The sequence below is a fragment of the Anthonomus grandis genome, chromosome 3 (genome assembly GCF_022605725.1).
Source record: "Anthonomus grandis grandis chromosome 3, icAntGran1.3, whole genome shotgun sequence".
Taxonomy (NCBI): Eukaryota; Metazoa; Arthropoda; class Insecta; order Coleoptera; family Curculionidae; genus Anthonomus; species Anthonomus grandis.
Window position 1 is genome coordinate 15409261 of NC_065548.1, and position 18107 is coordinate 15427367.

Genomic DNA, 18107 nt, shown 5'->3' on the forward strand with positions numbered 1-18107 from the left:
CATAACTGTTCGTGCTTGGGCTCAAAATTAGATCGTTTTTATTGACCAAATAAATTACGCTCTACAGTTATATTTTTATGAGTTTTTTCCGATTTAATATAGGATGTTTTTTTTTATTTCTTTATATTTCTCGTGCATTTAATAATATTCGTCATGTAGCCGTTGTTCTACTTTCTCCATTTAGCGCCGTATCATGTAGATGCAGTGATTTTGCTAGAAAAGATTTGTAATTAGTGGACGAATTTGACGAAATAAGGATGAAAACTGAGGCAGCTTTTATATATTTAGTGGTGTTTTTGTGTATATGTTTTACGGGAGAATGCAGGACTCGAAATGAAAAGAAGTTGTTGAGAAAAAAACGCTATATTGCTTTTCCCGAGGGAGCGGCGTTTTCGGTAAGACAAAAATTAAATAAATTAAGATTTATAAAGGTTCAAAATGAGCTGGGCATTACTACTAATTTTTCCTCAAATTGAGTTAAATTAGCAGAAAAAAGAAAAAACATTGAAGACATTCTTAAATTTTTTTCTTATAGAGATTTTTTTGGCAATAATGTTAATTATTCTTTTCAGGTATTTAAAATATTTATTTTATTTTATTTCATGGGTTGAAATATGTTTTTCAGTTGGATATGAGTCAAATAAAACTTCAATTCTATTTTTTCTCCCTTTATGCCAACATTTGAGCCTATATAAAAAAGACCCTAAGTTATTGTCGCCCTAAAGAATGCGTAATATAGGCTGAAGTATTGACATAAAGTGAAAAAATTTAAAAGGCTTGAAGTTTTATTTGGCCCCATATTCTACTAAAGCTAAAACCAAATAACTACGCTACTAAAGTAACATATTAAATGGAATAATATTTATGCTTCTTTTAGGCATTTAGTAGTATATTCAATAACAAATATATAGTAAGTAAAATTATATATGAGTAGAGAAGAGATTAGACTTTTTAGTTTATTTTAAGCTTAGTTAATTCCAGGTTTTTGAAGTAATTTTATTTAATACAGATAATACGAAATAATTTATAACAAAGAACTTCGTTTTACCTAAGTCAAAAAGGTAACGTTTAGGTTAGTAACAGTTTTACTAAAGATGTTAGCCACTTCAAGAAAAAATTAAAAATATACTAAAACTATTTACATGTGCCCTTATATTACACTAAGCGTGTAATTAATAGGGTGGCAAATCCAATAAAGGCTGCATGGCTGAACAAACTAAACTATACAATTTACTATAAGAAACTGAAGTTAAATCGCTGTTAAGATTTTTTTTGATTTTTGAATATTGCAAAACTTTGGTATGCAATTTTCGATTGTTACTAACAGGTTTTATAGTCATAGTCATATTCATAGAAATATTTATTGTGCAAAGTACATAGTTAATTATACAAAACATAAAGGGTGTTACTTGCGTGTAGCGATTTTCCATACCACCAAGTCAAACAAAATGCATCTAAAAAATACAAATATAGAATCTTACATAAAAGGTTAAAACGCTAATGCTAGCTTAATAAACTGTTGTGGATTACCAATCTTGTTCCAGATTTTTTTTAAATATGTCGTTTTAAAGGAGTATTGGCTAGAATTAACTATAAGTTTGTAAAATTCATTGAAAAATTGAATACCTTTGTATGCAAACCGCTTTTAAACTTGATTATTGGCTGTGCAGAAATATGAAAAATTCAATCAAAATGCCTTAAATTAATGATATGTAAAATTTAAGGTATTAGTATTAGTATTTATAATTTTGCGTAAACTAAAAAAATTAATATTGAAAAGTTAAGGGGTAGTCTTTTCTCCACAAATAAAATGCTAATCCTCTGATTTCAGGAGTGATGAGTGCATTTCGGCAAGTGTTCTTGCCATCATCAGACTCTAAAATATATTTCCAACAGTCAAAAACATATACGAACATTTTTTTTCCTTGACAGATGACCTAAAAAATACAGGTAAAATTAGGAAAATTATAAAATACTTACTGGGTTACTTAACACATACACAAATTCTAAACAATAATAAACAATACTTGAATAGTACATTGCACGACATCTAGTGAATAGTTAAAATTAAAATAAAATTGAACATTATGAGGTTAGCAGATTTCTACTGAGTACTGGGAGCGAGTGAGAGAGAACCATCGGACTGTAGTGTTATAGGGTATGAACACAGATTTAACTAGCTAACGCAAGTTAAAGTTAGTTTGCGTTAGCTAGTTAAATCTGTGGTATGAACAAATAAAAGTGTGTTAATGAGTCAGATCAAATCAAATGTCAGTGTTACTGTTAGGGCCCAAGGAATTAAAGAAAGTGTTGCTCTCAAATTGAGTTTGCTCATTAATACAAGTGTAAACCGGTGATTTGATGGCTTTATTTATTTCCAGGATTTCCAAAAGATCCAACCTTAACCTCTTCTGACAAACATGGAGCACCTCGGTATCTGCCTCAGGCTCGAACCCATGTCCGGTCTTAATAATATGATTGGCGAAAGGAGAAGTGGTATTGGTTATAAATCGGTTTCTATTCTTTTTAATGAGTTTATTATGTTTTTGACTCTCGGCTCGATTCTCCTTCCGCTTTGTCCGATGTAGCACACATTGCAGTCAGGATGAGAACATTTTAGTCTGTAAACACAAGATCTGTGTGTGACGGGAATTTTATCTTTGGTGTTGGCTAGAGATTTTGATAAATTATTCGAAGTTCTGAAACAAACACGCAACCGCTCATCGGAGTCCCTCGACAAACTCTTGGCAACCTGATGGGATATGTTTCCAAAATATTATATGCTTCTGTGCATGCCATCGGTTTTGTATATATGTGGCTTATTTAAAATTTTTTTAAAGATGTTTAAAATAAAGAGAATTTATAATCTTGTCAGGATAACCATTGTTCCGAGCAATTTGAAAAATTATATTGAGTTCCTTTTTAAAATGTTTTTGAGAAAGAGGGATATTAAAAAGATGGTGGAGAAGTGAGTTAAATGCGAAAAGCTTTTGATTAATTGGATGGTTTGAACAAAAGGGTATAACATTATCCGTAGGAGTTGGTCTTCTATAAATTTTAAATTCGAGTTTTATGTTGTTTGTTATTTTAATTAAGAGGTCTAAAAAAGGTAGATTGCCTGATTGTTCTTGTTCGAGAGTGAAATGAACAGAAGGATTGATAGAGTTTAGAAATGCCTGAAATTCCAGTAAGTCCTCCGTGGAACCAGTGAAAACTGTAAATATGTCATCGACGTACCTATACCAACATCTTATATGTTTTTTATAAATCTCGCAATTTGAGATTTCTCTTTCAAGAAAAAACATAAACACTTCTGCCAGAAAAGGTGACAAGTTGGAACCCATTGCATGACCAGACTTTTGATAATATAATTTATTATCAACTTGAAAGAAGTTTTGCTTCAGTACACTGTCGATAAGAGAACAAATTTCTAATATTTTTATAAAAGGTAAAAAACACGAAATCTACAGCATCACAAATACATTTAATAAAATAACGAAGGTTACATGTTTCGCTCGACTAGAGCATCATCAGACCTAAACAATAATTAAAATTATGTAACCCGAAAAAAGGAGAATTCAACAAAAACTTACCATAACATACACAAAACACCTACTATTTAAGTAAACAAAGATAGGTGTTTTGTGTATGTTATGGTAAGTTTTTGTTGAATTCTCCTTTTTTCGGGTTACAGCATAATTATTGTCTTTTATTAGAGAATATGTTTAAATGCATATAATATTTCAGTTATATGGAAACAGGAGTAAGCTTTTTCCGTACATATGCCTGAAAGCGTACAAAATATTACAAGCCTCAGGTTCCGAATCTGATAGAAGGCAAGTAAACTTAAAAAGATTATATTTGGACCTTATAGAATCTGATCCAGTTATTGGGTGGACGCTTTTTTGTGTTAAACAATAACCTGTAAAACTAATACCTGAAATTCTAATCAAATCCCTGTTAACAAAACTCAATTCCCTGGATAAACCTGCGGTATAGATGGTAAAGAGTAATGGTACCAGTATGACGATTCCACCTTTTTCCACTTAATTCCACAATTTGCTTCCCATGATTTAAATACGAAGAAGGCCATTTACATGCTTTAGTAGAAAAAGCAAAAAGTGTATATCATAGTTAGTAAGGGCAAAACCCTTACTGTAATCCAAAAGGTATCACTAGTAATATCAGCAAGCGCAGTTGCCGTTCTATGATAAGCTCTAAAAGCCGACTAAATAGTTAGTAGTATTTGCTTGAAAACAATAAACTCATTCACCATATTATAAACCAGTAGCTCAAGTATTTTCCCACGAATCGATAAAACGGATCTTAATCTAACCTTAGTCAATGATGTAATTTTAGCGGCTTTGGGAAGTGGGATTACTATGGCAGAAAATATTAAAATGACTGGTAACTACAGGTGCAATAAAATCAATACTAAAAAATAGCATGTCGTAGTTTATTTGATCATGTCCTTGCACTTAGATTTAATTCTCTTCAGAGATTTATATAATCATCTTCAGTTGTATTGCGAAATTGGAAAGCAGTTGCTGTGGGAAACATAGTATTAAATGAGTAAAATTGTATATGTATAATCTCTCCATCTCCTGTAACCTGTTTTCTAGTGAATATTTCAAGTGCTTAGTTTTGACCAAGTTTTGTTTTAATTATTTTTAACTTTCAATAATTCAAAAGTCATAGAGACTCTTTTCTCACTACGAATGGCGGAAGTTAAATAATGTTTCAGATCGAGATAACAATTTGCAGCTGACAAAGTAAGTGTGTGTTGTGTACTAATTATCGGTTTTCATTTTTAGTTAATTAATTTCTTTAATCGTGTCAGTTATTTAAGGTTGATATTGCCTTCTACATCGGATAGTTTTGAATGAATGGAATTAAAAACTGTATTTAGCTTGAAGGCAAAAAGGTCTATGGATTCATTCACTAATTCACTGTGAAAGTACGGAATTAAAGTCAATATTATACATAAAAACATTACATAAGTCTTTATTGAAATTTTTGAAGTCCCGATGTTTAAACAGCAAAGGGCTCTTTAGATTTATCTATAAATTTAGAATTTAAATAACAATAAACAAGCTTATGAACAGTCATATCATACAAATCTTATATTCCTGATTTAATTGATTTAACGGTACGATCAACACAAATAACATCTATCAGACTCTCACTTACACAATTCACCCGATTTAGATGAATGGATTCCTTAATAATTTGTAATAAGTTGTGGATTTTGAAGATTGAAAATCAAGATTAGGTTTTCAATTTTTAAGACTTTATATATTCATTAATCTTGAACGTTTCAAGATTTTTTTTTTTTTCAAGTTGGGTTTTAGATATCACCTCATTATTACTTCATATTTACTTCCGATCTTACAGTTCAGATTTAAGATCTGAAATCTTTTTTTCTAATTTCTGTAATCATACATCTTTTAGCACTGACTACTATCGATGACTCCTTATATACTCGGCAGAAAGCTGTTCCGAAAGATTCCTGCTAACTTTCGAGACGTCGTGCGGTATACCACTTGTGTCATTCCGGTGTGACGGAGACTCACGTAGTTTCTCTATGTCTACAATATCATTTAAATACTAATTATTATATTAAAAAATATTTGGAGACCTGCAAAGTTTTGTAAATTAAATTATTTTTCGTATATTATCGATACCATTAGGTACTTTCCAAAAACACATCTCGTGAGAGTTTGAATAAAATATTTATTGTCTTTGACTGAGAAATATTCATAAGATAATTTTAGTGTCATATATTACTTTAGAAAAACTTCGAAATATTGTAAAATGGAGATTTTGTAGTAAAAACAATTGGTCCTATTTTATTTTTGTTTCTACTATAGGGTAACAGCAATACTCAATATACAGCAATCAATCAATCCATATAATAATATTTAAAATGAATGAATCATTCTTAAAAGGAATAAAGGTCCAAGGAGTAAATTGTATAGTTAACTTGGTATTTAAACTTTGTTCAGCCATGCTTCATTGAATTTTCCGCGATATTAAATATTTCTTTAATATATAAGACTATTTGGAAGTAGTTTTACTTTAATTTTTATCTTCTCCCAAAGATGCTAACATTAGCGAAACACGTATCGAGAATGAAATAAAGATTCTTGGTTAGTGTAAAACTGTCTTGTGATTTAAATTGATTGTCGTAGAAAAAGTCTAGTCTTAAACATGTTTGGAGTTTAAAACCTTAAACTTTTCTATTCTTGTAGTGTTTTGCTTTTTTCAGGGCTTTAGAATTATTTTTCAAATTCAGATATTTGAAGTAATTTATAATAAAGGAAATACAAATGTAGTATTATTATTATTATAATGTTTTTTTATCAGTTTTTTTAAGTTATTTCCGTTATTTCCTCCAGATATTTCCGTTTATAAAAAATTATTAAGATATCAAGGCTTCGAAAATGTTAATTACTAATTTTCACTACACAAAGAGCAAAACTTTGCAATGCCTCATAAATTGAGATCGCTGAGGGATTTTTAACTATTACTTCAGTAAAAGCTAAGCCTAATTCTTTCTTCTCAAAGCCTTTACGATACTACTAAGAAAAATTACTTTTTAGGGCCCTTTGCTTTCCCGTTGGTTTTGATACGAAAAAGGGTATTTTTTCATTAAGTAGAAAGGCGGATATCTAAAGTTCAGTCGGTTAACCTTAACGAGCTTTTATTTACGCGCCTTGCGTATTCAAGAAAGAGAACGAGGAAATGATGTAGTTAGGAAGTTAAAAGCAAAAAATAAAACATATATGCAGCGCCAAATAGAGGCAACGGAATAAGGTCTATTGATGAACCAAATTTGAAATGTTCTTCATATAAGTTTTTATATGACTTGAATCAAACAAAATTGTGCAAAAATTCGCAATTTAAATCAGTAAGCTATTATGTGTATATGTATTTATATAGTAAATATTCTATCCATTCTAGATGATCTGATCAAAATCATTTATTGATCTGATTTAATTGAAATTTATTATTAGCATAGTTTATTGCCGACAAAGACATTATAGGTCCAGAAAATTGGCCTAGCAGATAATATGTATAGATTAGGCCTGGAAAAAGAAAAAGCAATAATACGCCACTAGAAGACAAAATAAAAATATGTTTACATCAGAAAATGCATTTTGATTCATACATATCTTAGTTAATATTAAAAAGTTGTTTTATTTAATTTTAACACTTCTTATCTCAAAAATATTTAGAACATAAATGCATGGAATATTTTTCTTAAAATGGATTCAAGAGATCTTAGATATTGGCATATCTTTAAGAAATGCTCTGTATAAGGATGAAAGAGTAAGGATATTGAAATCTATGAAACCTTGCCTGCAGCAATCCTCTCTTCTTTCATTATTGGCAATAAACCAAATAGCTTTCTTTTCTAAAAATACGGTTCTGCTAATTTTATATGGTGGCATCAAAATGGCTCCTGTATGAAGTAAATGTACCTAAACTAATGATAAATATAACTATAAGACCAACGACGATGTTTGTCAAGCTGATTACCCAAAAATTTATTGAACTGAATTAAATAGATTTTTCAATTCTCATTCAACCTCAAGATGTTTCATTTTTCCTGTATTAAATAGAAGTATATTTGCATCACAACAATAATAAATCATCTTAATATTAGAGCAGCTAAAACAGATAATTTAATTGATGGAATTAAATCATCTATTTTAAAAGGTCATGGGTAAGAACCCATGAGATAACATTATAGAATTTCAAAGCGTTTCAAGCATTAACTTGTCTTCGTATCATCGGTGTTTAATGAAATCAGTAAAGAAGAACAAGACCCGATTCTTGAGGTACGCCCGATTCAACTATTAATATAAAATATTTTGATTGACCAGACATAAATCTTAGTGTGACCTGCCAACTCGAATGCTAATCAATCAAAAGCAACGAAATGGACCTATTAAACTTAAACTTTACCTGCAATAATAAATGATCAAGAGCATCAAATGCTTTTCAAACAAATCATAGAATACCGTTGCCGCATCATCTTCTCCATTAATAGTCAAGTCATACTGATATGGAGTTTAATATTATTTTTAATGGCAAAGTAGTTCTTAGCATATAATTTCGAAAATAAATGTTAATAAGCGTTTTAATTACTAAATGGTACTTTTAAATGAAGTAATAGAAGTTTTCAATCAATATTTGTCGTTTAAAATTTTATATTTAAAAAACAATTTTTTTTGTCAAGACTAGTTCATATTTAACTTTCTCAAGTTGAAAAAAGAACCAACCACCAATCTTTGAGGTACGCTTGATTTAACTATTAAGTTGGAACATTTTAATTTATCAGACATGAATTGATCTTACTGTGACCTGGCAAGTCGGATGCCAACCAATACAGAGCAACCATTAAACTGGGAACATGGAATGTTCCAGTAATCTATGTTACATGCAAGCAAAATTCTGCTTCATATAATACTGCAATATCATATACAAAACATCATACTAATGAGTAAGAAACTAAAAGTCCCCACAAGGCTATCAACCAGGATAAACCAATCATAAAACCAATCGAAAATCTTATTCTGGAGGGGAAAATAAATAGTACGGCCAAAAAGAAGGTCTTCCAACGCTTGGTTAAATTAAACCAAACAAATTATTGGTCACGGTCTACACGGTATTCTGCTTTTCTTGCAGCTCAAGACAGAGAAAGATGGAGAGAGATCCGAGCAATTGAGATATGAAGTCACCATACCCTCTCGAAAGTAAGGGAGACAAGAGAGAGGCATATATAATGTCTCTAAGAGTCTATACATATTCCTTAAATCCTTTTTAAAAATATGTTGAAAAGATTTTAGGAATATGACGTATAAAACTGCTCAAAAAAATCTCAATCATAGACACATTTTCACTGTAATGATACTTATCATATTTGTATGCTATAATGTGGCTATCTATTTAAGTAAAAATATTATTTTGCGTTTTAGGCTGTTTGGTGCCTAACATCTCAAATGGGTATAACAGACAGTGCCTCAATTTTTTCAGAAGGTATTAATTGGGGCTTAGTCTACGACCTACCAAATGATACGAGGCCTCTATTGGAATACTACGGTGCTTCCCAAAAGAGACGAAATCGAAGAGATCTGTACTCAAAAGTGGAGACTTTGTTGCAATCGTGAGTCTTATAATATATGTTTGGTAATTTATTTACGCTCTTTTTAATTTATTTTAGAATGGGTTATAATGGCAGGACTTGCATCTTGCGAAGCTTATGCGAGGCAAGTAGGCATTTTAAGCCTAGGGAGGATAGTTTAATTCACCATATCATAGCAACAATATTTAGGTATGTAAATGTGGTTGAATATTAGTAGCTACTTTTTAGTACTTCTTTTATATGTACAGGGTGTCCCATTTTGGGTATACTAAAGATGCTGTTAACAAATTTTTTATGTCCCTTTTATTTTTTAAGATACAGGGCACTTTTGAAATTTTTGCATTTTGGGACTCCCGTCATATCTCCGTTATTTTTACAGTTTTTGTAAAAGTAAGCTCATTCTTATAGATTTTTTTCCATAGAATCTACTGGTATAGATATAATTTTTTGATTAATACTTTTTGAGTTTTAACCCAAACCTATGTTTTTTTAAATAGAACACTCTATATATTTATAGTTTATAAAATTGGTATTTTTTTTACCTTTTCAAAAATATATAACAGTATGGACTTATTTTTAAAAATAAGCAAATAACTAAGAATTTTCTAAATTAAATGCATAATTTAATAGTAGGCGATGAATAACAATAATTGACAAATAAAAAGTTACAAATTAATAACGACGATTGGCTAATTGCATCATTCTTATTTTTTTTTTGTAATAAAGGAACATAAAAAACAAATATATAAATTTAACAAACACTATAAGAAAACAACTATATAACAAAACAACATTTTTACAAAAGATGTTCAAAATGACCACCATCTTCTCTGATATAAAATTGGCACATTTTTGTAGCCCTTTTAATAGCATTCAAAATAATAATTTGTCTCCTTCTCAGATTTTGAAATGCTAAATGAATTACGTCTTGAAGTTCTATGAAATTATTGTATTGTCTTGTATATACCCCCATAATTTTTTTTTACTTATTTTATTTATTTATTAACGGTATCCACCAATTTTACAAAAATAAAATAATACAAAAGATACTAATATTAATTTAACTTATGCTTGATAATAGTAAGATATAAATCAATGTTACCAATTAATTTAAAGAAACATGTTAATTTAATAAAAAACAATTTATTTGTCATTTTTTTGTTTCTTGTTATAAATAGCCATGGCCTCCCTTTAAATTATAAATTTGATCATTTAAATTTAGAAAATTGTAATTTTTTTGCGTATTTTTGAAAATAAGTCCATACTGTTATATATTTTTAAAAAGGTAAAAAAAGGCCAATACTATGAACTATACATATACAGGGTGTTCCATTAAAAAAAACATAAGTTTCGGTTATAGCTCAGAAACTATTGATTTTACAGATAACGGAGATACGACGGGAGTCCCAAAATGCAAAAATTTCAAAAATGTCCCGTATCTTAAAAAAAAAGGGCTATGAAAATTTTGTTAACAGCATCTTTAGTTTTACAAGAAAGTAGCATAGTGTTGCGAAAACCGCAACTCTCTATCTCTAAAAATAACGGAGATATCCCGCAAAAGTACCCAAAATGGGACACCCTGTAGATAAGAAATACCTAAGGAATAAATATATAAAATATTACTACTCACAAAACAATTCCACCAAATCCTGTAAATCGCGTTCAAGTAAGCGTAATAATAGCCAAAATTACCAATATTTCAAGCCATCTTATTAATTTCCTCAGATTTATGTGTTGTGAGAAATATATCGTTTCGAATTACTAAACGATCTTTCAGTATTCGACTTCAATTAAATTGTTATTGCAAAACTTTAAACTAACGACGAAACTAGAAAGTCACATTCATCAAGAACTTAATGAATTGGGTCTATTGGGTCTAGCTCTCAATGTTAGTCCAAGATTGTCTTATCTAAAGTCTGATTTTTTAATGAAATTGAGGTTATGGTGTGATATTTAGATTCTACCTATAATTTTACATATTTTGTGGACTTGTGGGATATTACATTAAGATTCAGTTAATAATATCAATTGAGGTTCTATTGCAAAATCAGCAATCCCTCATTAAAAATGTATTCTTTAAAAAATGTATCAAATTTGATGATTGCGGTTTTGCTTTTATACGCTAAAGAAAGATTTTGGAAAAGAATGTCTTCTTAATCAGAAGTTCATATATGAAAAATATGCTACGACTCCACAGCACTCGTGTCCAAAGAATGCCCTCAGGTGGAGTTTTAGTACCACTACTGTGGAACACAATAGTGGATTAACTTACTGGTTTCACTAATTAGTAAACGAATATTTATTATATATATTATTTTCGGTAGGTTGGAGGTTATTCTAAGTGATATAATAAATAGAGATGTAGAATAATTTTTAATCAGTTAAATGTAGAAAAGGGAAAACGAAATCTGCGTCTTTCCTCTCTTTTTGGCATAAGTCTTACTAAGGAGGACAAATATTTGGGAGTCATTTTAGATAAATGACTACTAGTCTTATGCCGAAAAGTAGTGGGAATGAAAGGGGATGCCTGTACTTGAATAAAATCTTTGTTTCACGATAATATGGTCTGGTTGCCAAAGTCAGAACATAAATATGCTTAAAATAAACTATCTAATATTACAGAGGCAATAAAAACTTCCATAATAATCCTGAGGTTTTCTTCTACAATCTGAATCTTAGGTTACAGTAGCCAAATCGAACTTTCGCTAAACCAGGCTATTGGTATCTAATTTTACCTAAGAATTGGTATAGATATAATAAATATTGAGCACTCCTACATCAATAAAGCGTTCAAGATGAATAATAATAGAAAACCTAAACAAATTATAAGACATTCGCGTATAGGATCACGCGTAATAGGTCGATGGGGCTGGTTCGTGAGTTTTTATATCAAAACTGAACTTAAATTTGCAAAAACCACTTAGGAAAATATATATTATTTTGCATACTGAAATATATATCATAATATTAGGATATTTAACAGCAATAGATTTAAACAAGAATCGTATTAATAGCAAAAACATCTCTATAGAACATACAGCCATACAACTAAACTTGGACTCGATATTTTATTTGGAAAATAAACTTTTGATGAAATGGACCATTGAGATGGAAAAGTTTGCATGCTCCCAATAAGCATGGATTTTATGGACCAGGAAAATTTAACTTCACATAGACCTTTCAGCTGTATCGAAAAAAAAAGATTTAAGTCCTAACAACAATACTTAAGATCACCTAAATTAAATTAGTGTTCAAGATTCTACGTGAACCGAACGCCTAAGTCGCCTAAACGTGACTCTTGTGAATGTTTAGCATTTTATGCTAACTCACTTGAGAAACAAATGGCTTAATATAGCTGAACATTAAGGAAAGCAAACCCAGTAATTTTATTTGCTTCATTAGGAAGGTAGTACTGCCGGATTAGTAAGATCTTATTCTGTGGATTATATACTTAATATGGTATCGTAATTGCCGGAACCATCCAGCCGCTATGGATTCTTCGTAGCATTACCTGCATTTCTAATATAATTTGGATGTATGTGGCATTCAAAACTTATATGATTTTATAAATCGTCAAGCAGAGTAACCTTAAGTAGAAAGAAAGTATCGCAGGTTTTGCACTTTAAATAAAACTGATATTATTTCAGAAGAATTGCCGACGTTTCGGCCTTTGCTTAGACGATCTTCAGGGCTATTTCTGTTTACATAGCCCTGAAGATGGGCTGAAGATGTAAATCGTCGTAAGATCGTCTAAGCAAAGGCCGAAACGTCGGGAATTCTTCTGAAATAAAATCAGTTTTATTTGAAGTCCTAAACCTGTGACACTTTCTTTCCATTTCCCACTAAGGACGTTAAACTTTATTAAAAGTAACCTTAAGCTTAGATATAAGATGACCTCATAGAAAAATGTCAGTGGAGTCAAATATGTGCTTGTTCCAAATTAAAGCCAAAGAAAATGTTTATCTAAAATTTATGATCTAACAAGGATGTTGTACAAATTGGGTTGTGCTTGGGCGCAAATGCTTGGTTTAATTCATGCCGAAGGGAAAATTATACTTCTAAGAGTTTCAAATCAATTTTCCACCAAAATTACCAAAAAATATAAAGTGGTTTATTATGTATTTATTATTTCCATAAATACTCCCTCAAATACTTTTTTATTTACTTTATGCTGGTATTTGCTAGTATATTTTCATCTACCTAATATAGATTGTTATGACTTTTTACTATGTCGTGAAGCTAAAATAAATACTTATCCGACAAAAAGATATAAAAAATATGTCGTGGTTTTCCACGAAAATCCAACGTCGTTCTCGTTCAGCTCCTGAATTAAACGTACATACTTTAAAATGATGGAACTTATGTTGCTATATATTTAATAACATACATGTGGAAAAATTTCGATAGTCCTCAATCTGTTAATCACAACATGACCTAAAAGAGTCCATTTTATGTCATCTTTTTTACGTACCCTTTCTTACTTGCTTCTTAAGTAGTAGCGTCCAATAAACGAATTTAATAAGTCAAACTTAGTTGCCTTATATATGACGTAAGTTTGTCGTCATACTTCTTAATCTTGTTTTTTTTTCTATGTTATCATTTTTTTTTAGATTTCCCACAGATCCAATAATGGCACATGAACCAGACGAGCATAGAGTGTATCACTGGGCAGCAGAACTTGGTAGTAATAACTTACAGAAAAATAATATGAGGCAAAATGACGACTGTTCTGATATATTTCCATGCCCATTTTCCCTAATAGATATGGCTTTAGGGCATTATTCTGGAGCATACGGTATTGACGAAAAAAATGTTAATTGACTAGAATAAATTTGAATAAAAATTATAAATGCCGTTTCTTTTAACTAGGGCATATAGAATGTATTACTTCTCACCTACGTATGTTCACAAGTACTTACTAGATCACACTATTTTCACATTGTTTTTTTAAATAATTTACGTACTTGCGGTTTGTACGCTCATCTATTTTTTATTTTTAACCACTTTTTAATTAGAACGTTTCGAATTGTTTCTAATTTTAGTACGTACTTCACTTTTTTTGGTTTGGTAATAATGATTTGTCCTAATAATGATCAAAAGAAGTTTATTTTTTCTAATGATTTTTGTGCTTTGTATTAACCACACTTGGTCTGACGATCAAAAAAAACATTCTAGAGTGAGAAGATATTTGGCTTTTCCCGAAGGATCCATATTTACAGTAAGTATGTGTAATAAATACACTACTAAATATAATAACGCAGAGGTAATATATATTTAAGGCCGTATTTTGTCTCACAAACCTCATGGGTATAACGCCGGGATCGGATATCTTTTCCATGAATATAAATTGGGGATTAGCTTACGAACTACCAAACGATACTAAGCCCTTATTAGACGTATATAAACCTGCAATGAAGAGAAGGAATAGAAGAGATTTATATGGAAGGATTGAGAAAATACTGACATCGTAAGTTAAATAATTTACTTAGATATATTAAGATTAAGATGTTTTTTATATAATTGTACCAAAAATGTTTTTCATCACTCCTAATAATTTTTCGGGGTATTATTAAAAGGACAAATTTATGTGAAAAATAAAGTCCATCGTATGCTTATTGTAATTTTTTAGACACCTCGAAATCACTAAGATATCAGTCTTATAGATCGAGGTAATGACTTCTACTTTGCCTCTTCAAATTAAGGTGTATACAAAAGAAATTCTGTTCAACAAAAAAAATCTTAGGATTATCCTTCCAGATCTTTCATCACTTAGTTTCTTGCTAGTTTTCCTTAAAGCTAATAGAAATTAATATTTATAGGGAAAATAAATTAATATTTCATAAACGGATAAACGGAATTTCAAGGTATCAATCTTTAATTACTAATTCAATTACATAAAACTAAAAATCAATCTCATGGCCAAAATAAACTGTCTGCCAGTAATGGAGGCCCTTAGTTTAATAATCCGTTTATAATAATGTTACAATAGAAATCGGAAAAATTGAATCGATACTCCAGTCTAGCTAATCTGCATCCTGGCTCATTTAATTTCTTTAGGATTTGTCATAAATTACTAATCGTATAATGTTAGAAATTAATCTAATAAGTAATTTCTATCTATTGATTTTTCAAAAGATTAAGCCAATTTCTTACTTGTAAAAAGAGGTCAATTTGCGAATTGTTGAAAAATTGAGCTTGGCCAATAATTTGTTGAAATTATTGGCGTTGTTTAAAAAATTGGCCATTTGTTTAAAATTAAGCTGTAGCATAATTTTATCTTTAGTAAGAGTTCGATACCTAACTTTTCTAATAGTAGGTTTTTTTCTCTATAGATAATTGGATTGCTTACTCTAATAAGTAGAGCCATCTTTCAGTAAATTCTTAACTTAAGTCATCATGCTCACTTTACTTTAAATTAAAAAAATATATATTTTTGATTTGATTCAAAATTAAGTAATTATTGATTTGACATATCTGTAGAAAACGTACTGTTCTTAACCTGATTAAATTGTAGGATGGGTTACAACGGAAGGACTTGCATGTTAAGAAGTATTTGTGAGGCCGAGCAACGATTCTTAAAAGATGAAGAAAATTTGATTTATAAGATACTAAGCATAATATTTAGGTAATTATCATATATATTTTGTATTTTCGCTATTTGCATTATTTTATTTAATAGTTTTCCACAAGAACCGATTTTGGATCATGAACCAGACATACATCACATTTATCACTACGCTTCTCAAATGGGAAGAAGTAATGGAGAAGTTGACCAGCCTAACGATATTAAGGATAAGTGCTCGGAAGCTTTTAAATGTCCATTTTCGTTGATTGATTTTAGTTTAGGTTATTACTCATTTACCGGAACGTAAATTATAGCAATAAGACAATTTTGGATTTATTTGTTTATTCTAAATTTATTTTTATTTCTTTAATGACCTAACCGAAAAAGTCTTTATAGTTAGCGTGGAGAAAGGTTGAAATGTATACATAACAAGTGAGGACACAAAGCTTACAAAGAATACAAAGCTTGCTACGAAGCAGCAAAAGAATGATACTTACTGACGCGGGTTTCTGCTTAATTACTTCTTCAGGTTAAGGCAACCAGAAAACTACAGAAAAGGAAGATGATTAAAGGAAACTTTTAAAAGTTATCACAACTAAAATAAATAAATATAAGAATAACTCACTGAAATACAGTGTGTTTACTAAACACGGCTAAAAAATTTAAGGGATTATTTCTTGGAATATTCTAAGGATATTTTGTCCATTTATGATTTTTGATAGGACGCTTTGTTTCGAAGATACGGGGCGAAACAGAATAACAATTATTTATTACCAAAAATTACACGTAATGTTTCTTAATCTACAAGAACTGTTCAAAATGTCTACCCCCCGCTCGGACGCAAGAATCCAATGTTATTTATCCTCATCGACTCCCGAACTCTTTTAAAAACACCAGGATCATTTCTGATTGCGTTACATCTAGTAATTATCCGATTTCTCAAATCTTCTACATCTTCCACTGGAATAGTATAAGCTAATGACTTTAGGTACCATAGCAAATAATCTACGGGGTTTAAGTCCTAGGATCGAGCAGGCCATACGTGAGGTTCACCTTGACCAATCCAGCGATCTCCGTAGGTTACTGTTAAAAACTATCGCGCCAAAGTGCTAAAATGCGTTGGTGCACCATCGTGCATAAACCACTTTGTATGTCTTGTAGCCAATAGTATATCCACCAGAAACTGAGGTAGCGCTTGTTCCAAAAAGTTGCAGTTTTCCTCTCCGGTAAGTCTTTTTGGCAGAAATACTGGTCCAATTAGGATGTCACCTATAATTCCCACCCAAACGTTTAACGAGAACTGATGTTGAATGCGATCTTCAAGCACCTCACAGGAATTTTCTTCTGTCCAAACATGGTTATTGTAAAAATTTCTTATTTTATTTCTTGAGAAAGTGGCTTTATCGGTATAAAGAATAAGAGTCAATAGTTGAAGTATTTCACCAATGTATACAAAATCCATTGACAGTATGCAATACGTGAAAGAAAATCTGCTGAAAGCCTAATTGCGTTCTCTAAGAATTTTCTAAATGGTCCCTTTACTTACATTTAAAGTATTTGCAGTAGAGGTATCTGCATCTTTTTCTACCATGGCCCACACATTCTTTTTTAGTTTTCCCGTTCTAACTGTCTTTAGCCTTCCTGATCCTCCACTTCGCATCAATGCTCCTGTTTCACTAAGTCATTGATGTATACTTTCAAAGGTTTTTCTATTAGGCACATTACGATTTGGAAATCGTTCAGGGTACAACCGACTAGCTTCCAATGAATTGCCATCAGCAAGTCCGTAAATATAATGCATGTCAGTAAATCAGCATCTCGATATTCGTAGAGATTCATGATAGACGACTCCAAAGTCTAAGTTTTTCTAAAATGTTGACACTAATTGACAAACTCGGTTTTTTCGGATACGTCAATCGAAATGTTTTTAAAAGATATCAATGGAATTGTTAGATTTTTTATTACTTGGTAGGTTCAGTGTAGCTATACTTTTATTTCGGCTACGTCAAAAATTTTAAGGTAATCTACCAAAATTGGATCGTCGAATTCTTTTTCGCCCCGTATCTTCGAAACAAAACGACCTATCAAAAATCATAAAAGGACAAAAGATCCTTACAATAGTTCAAGGAATAATCGGTAAACTATGTTGAATGTTTTGAAGATGCTTACAAAACTAAGACAAAACATGGATAATCATCAAATGGCTTGCGTTACTTTTTATCGTTACCTTTCCCAAATAACTATGAAAAAAGATAATATTTTTGTTTTATCAAGCCATATAATTTAACCATTGATTAATTACAATCCTTATCATGGATTATATTTACTGTGCGAAAAAAAAAATCACCAGCAAAGGATGTCCAAGTCAAAATGCGATAATTTGCACAAATG

The 18107-nt window shown here is 30.6% G+C and overlaps 2 protein-coding genes across 2 annotated transcripts; both read left to right on the forward strand.

The window, feature by feature from the left end:
* Positions 1-237: 237 nt before the first annotated feature.
* LOC126734269 (uncharacterized) lies at positions 238-13972 on the forward strand. Its single transcript, XM_050437812.1, has 4 exons — positions 238-395; positions 8985-9172; positions 9230-9340; positions 13762-13972. The coding sequence occupies exons 1-4, from the start codon at positions 258-260 to the stop codon at positions 13970-13972; spliced, it is 648 nt and encodes a 215-aa protein (XP_050293769.1). The 5' UTR covers positions 238-257.
* Positions 13973-14147: 175 nt separating this feature from the next.
* On the forward strand, positions 14148-16023 carry LOC126734277 (uncharacterized). Its single transcript, XM_050437825.1, has 4 exons — positions 14148-14369; positions 14431-14618; positions 15666-15776; positions 15831-16023. The coding sequence occupies exons 1-4, from the start codon at positions 14241-14243 to the stop codon at positions 16021-16023; spliced, it is 621 nt and encodes a 206-aa protein (XP_050293782.1). The 5' UTR covers positions 14148-14240.
* The last annotated feature ends 2084 nt before the right edge of the window (positions 16024-18107 follow it).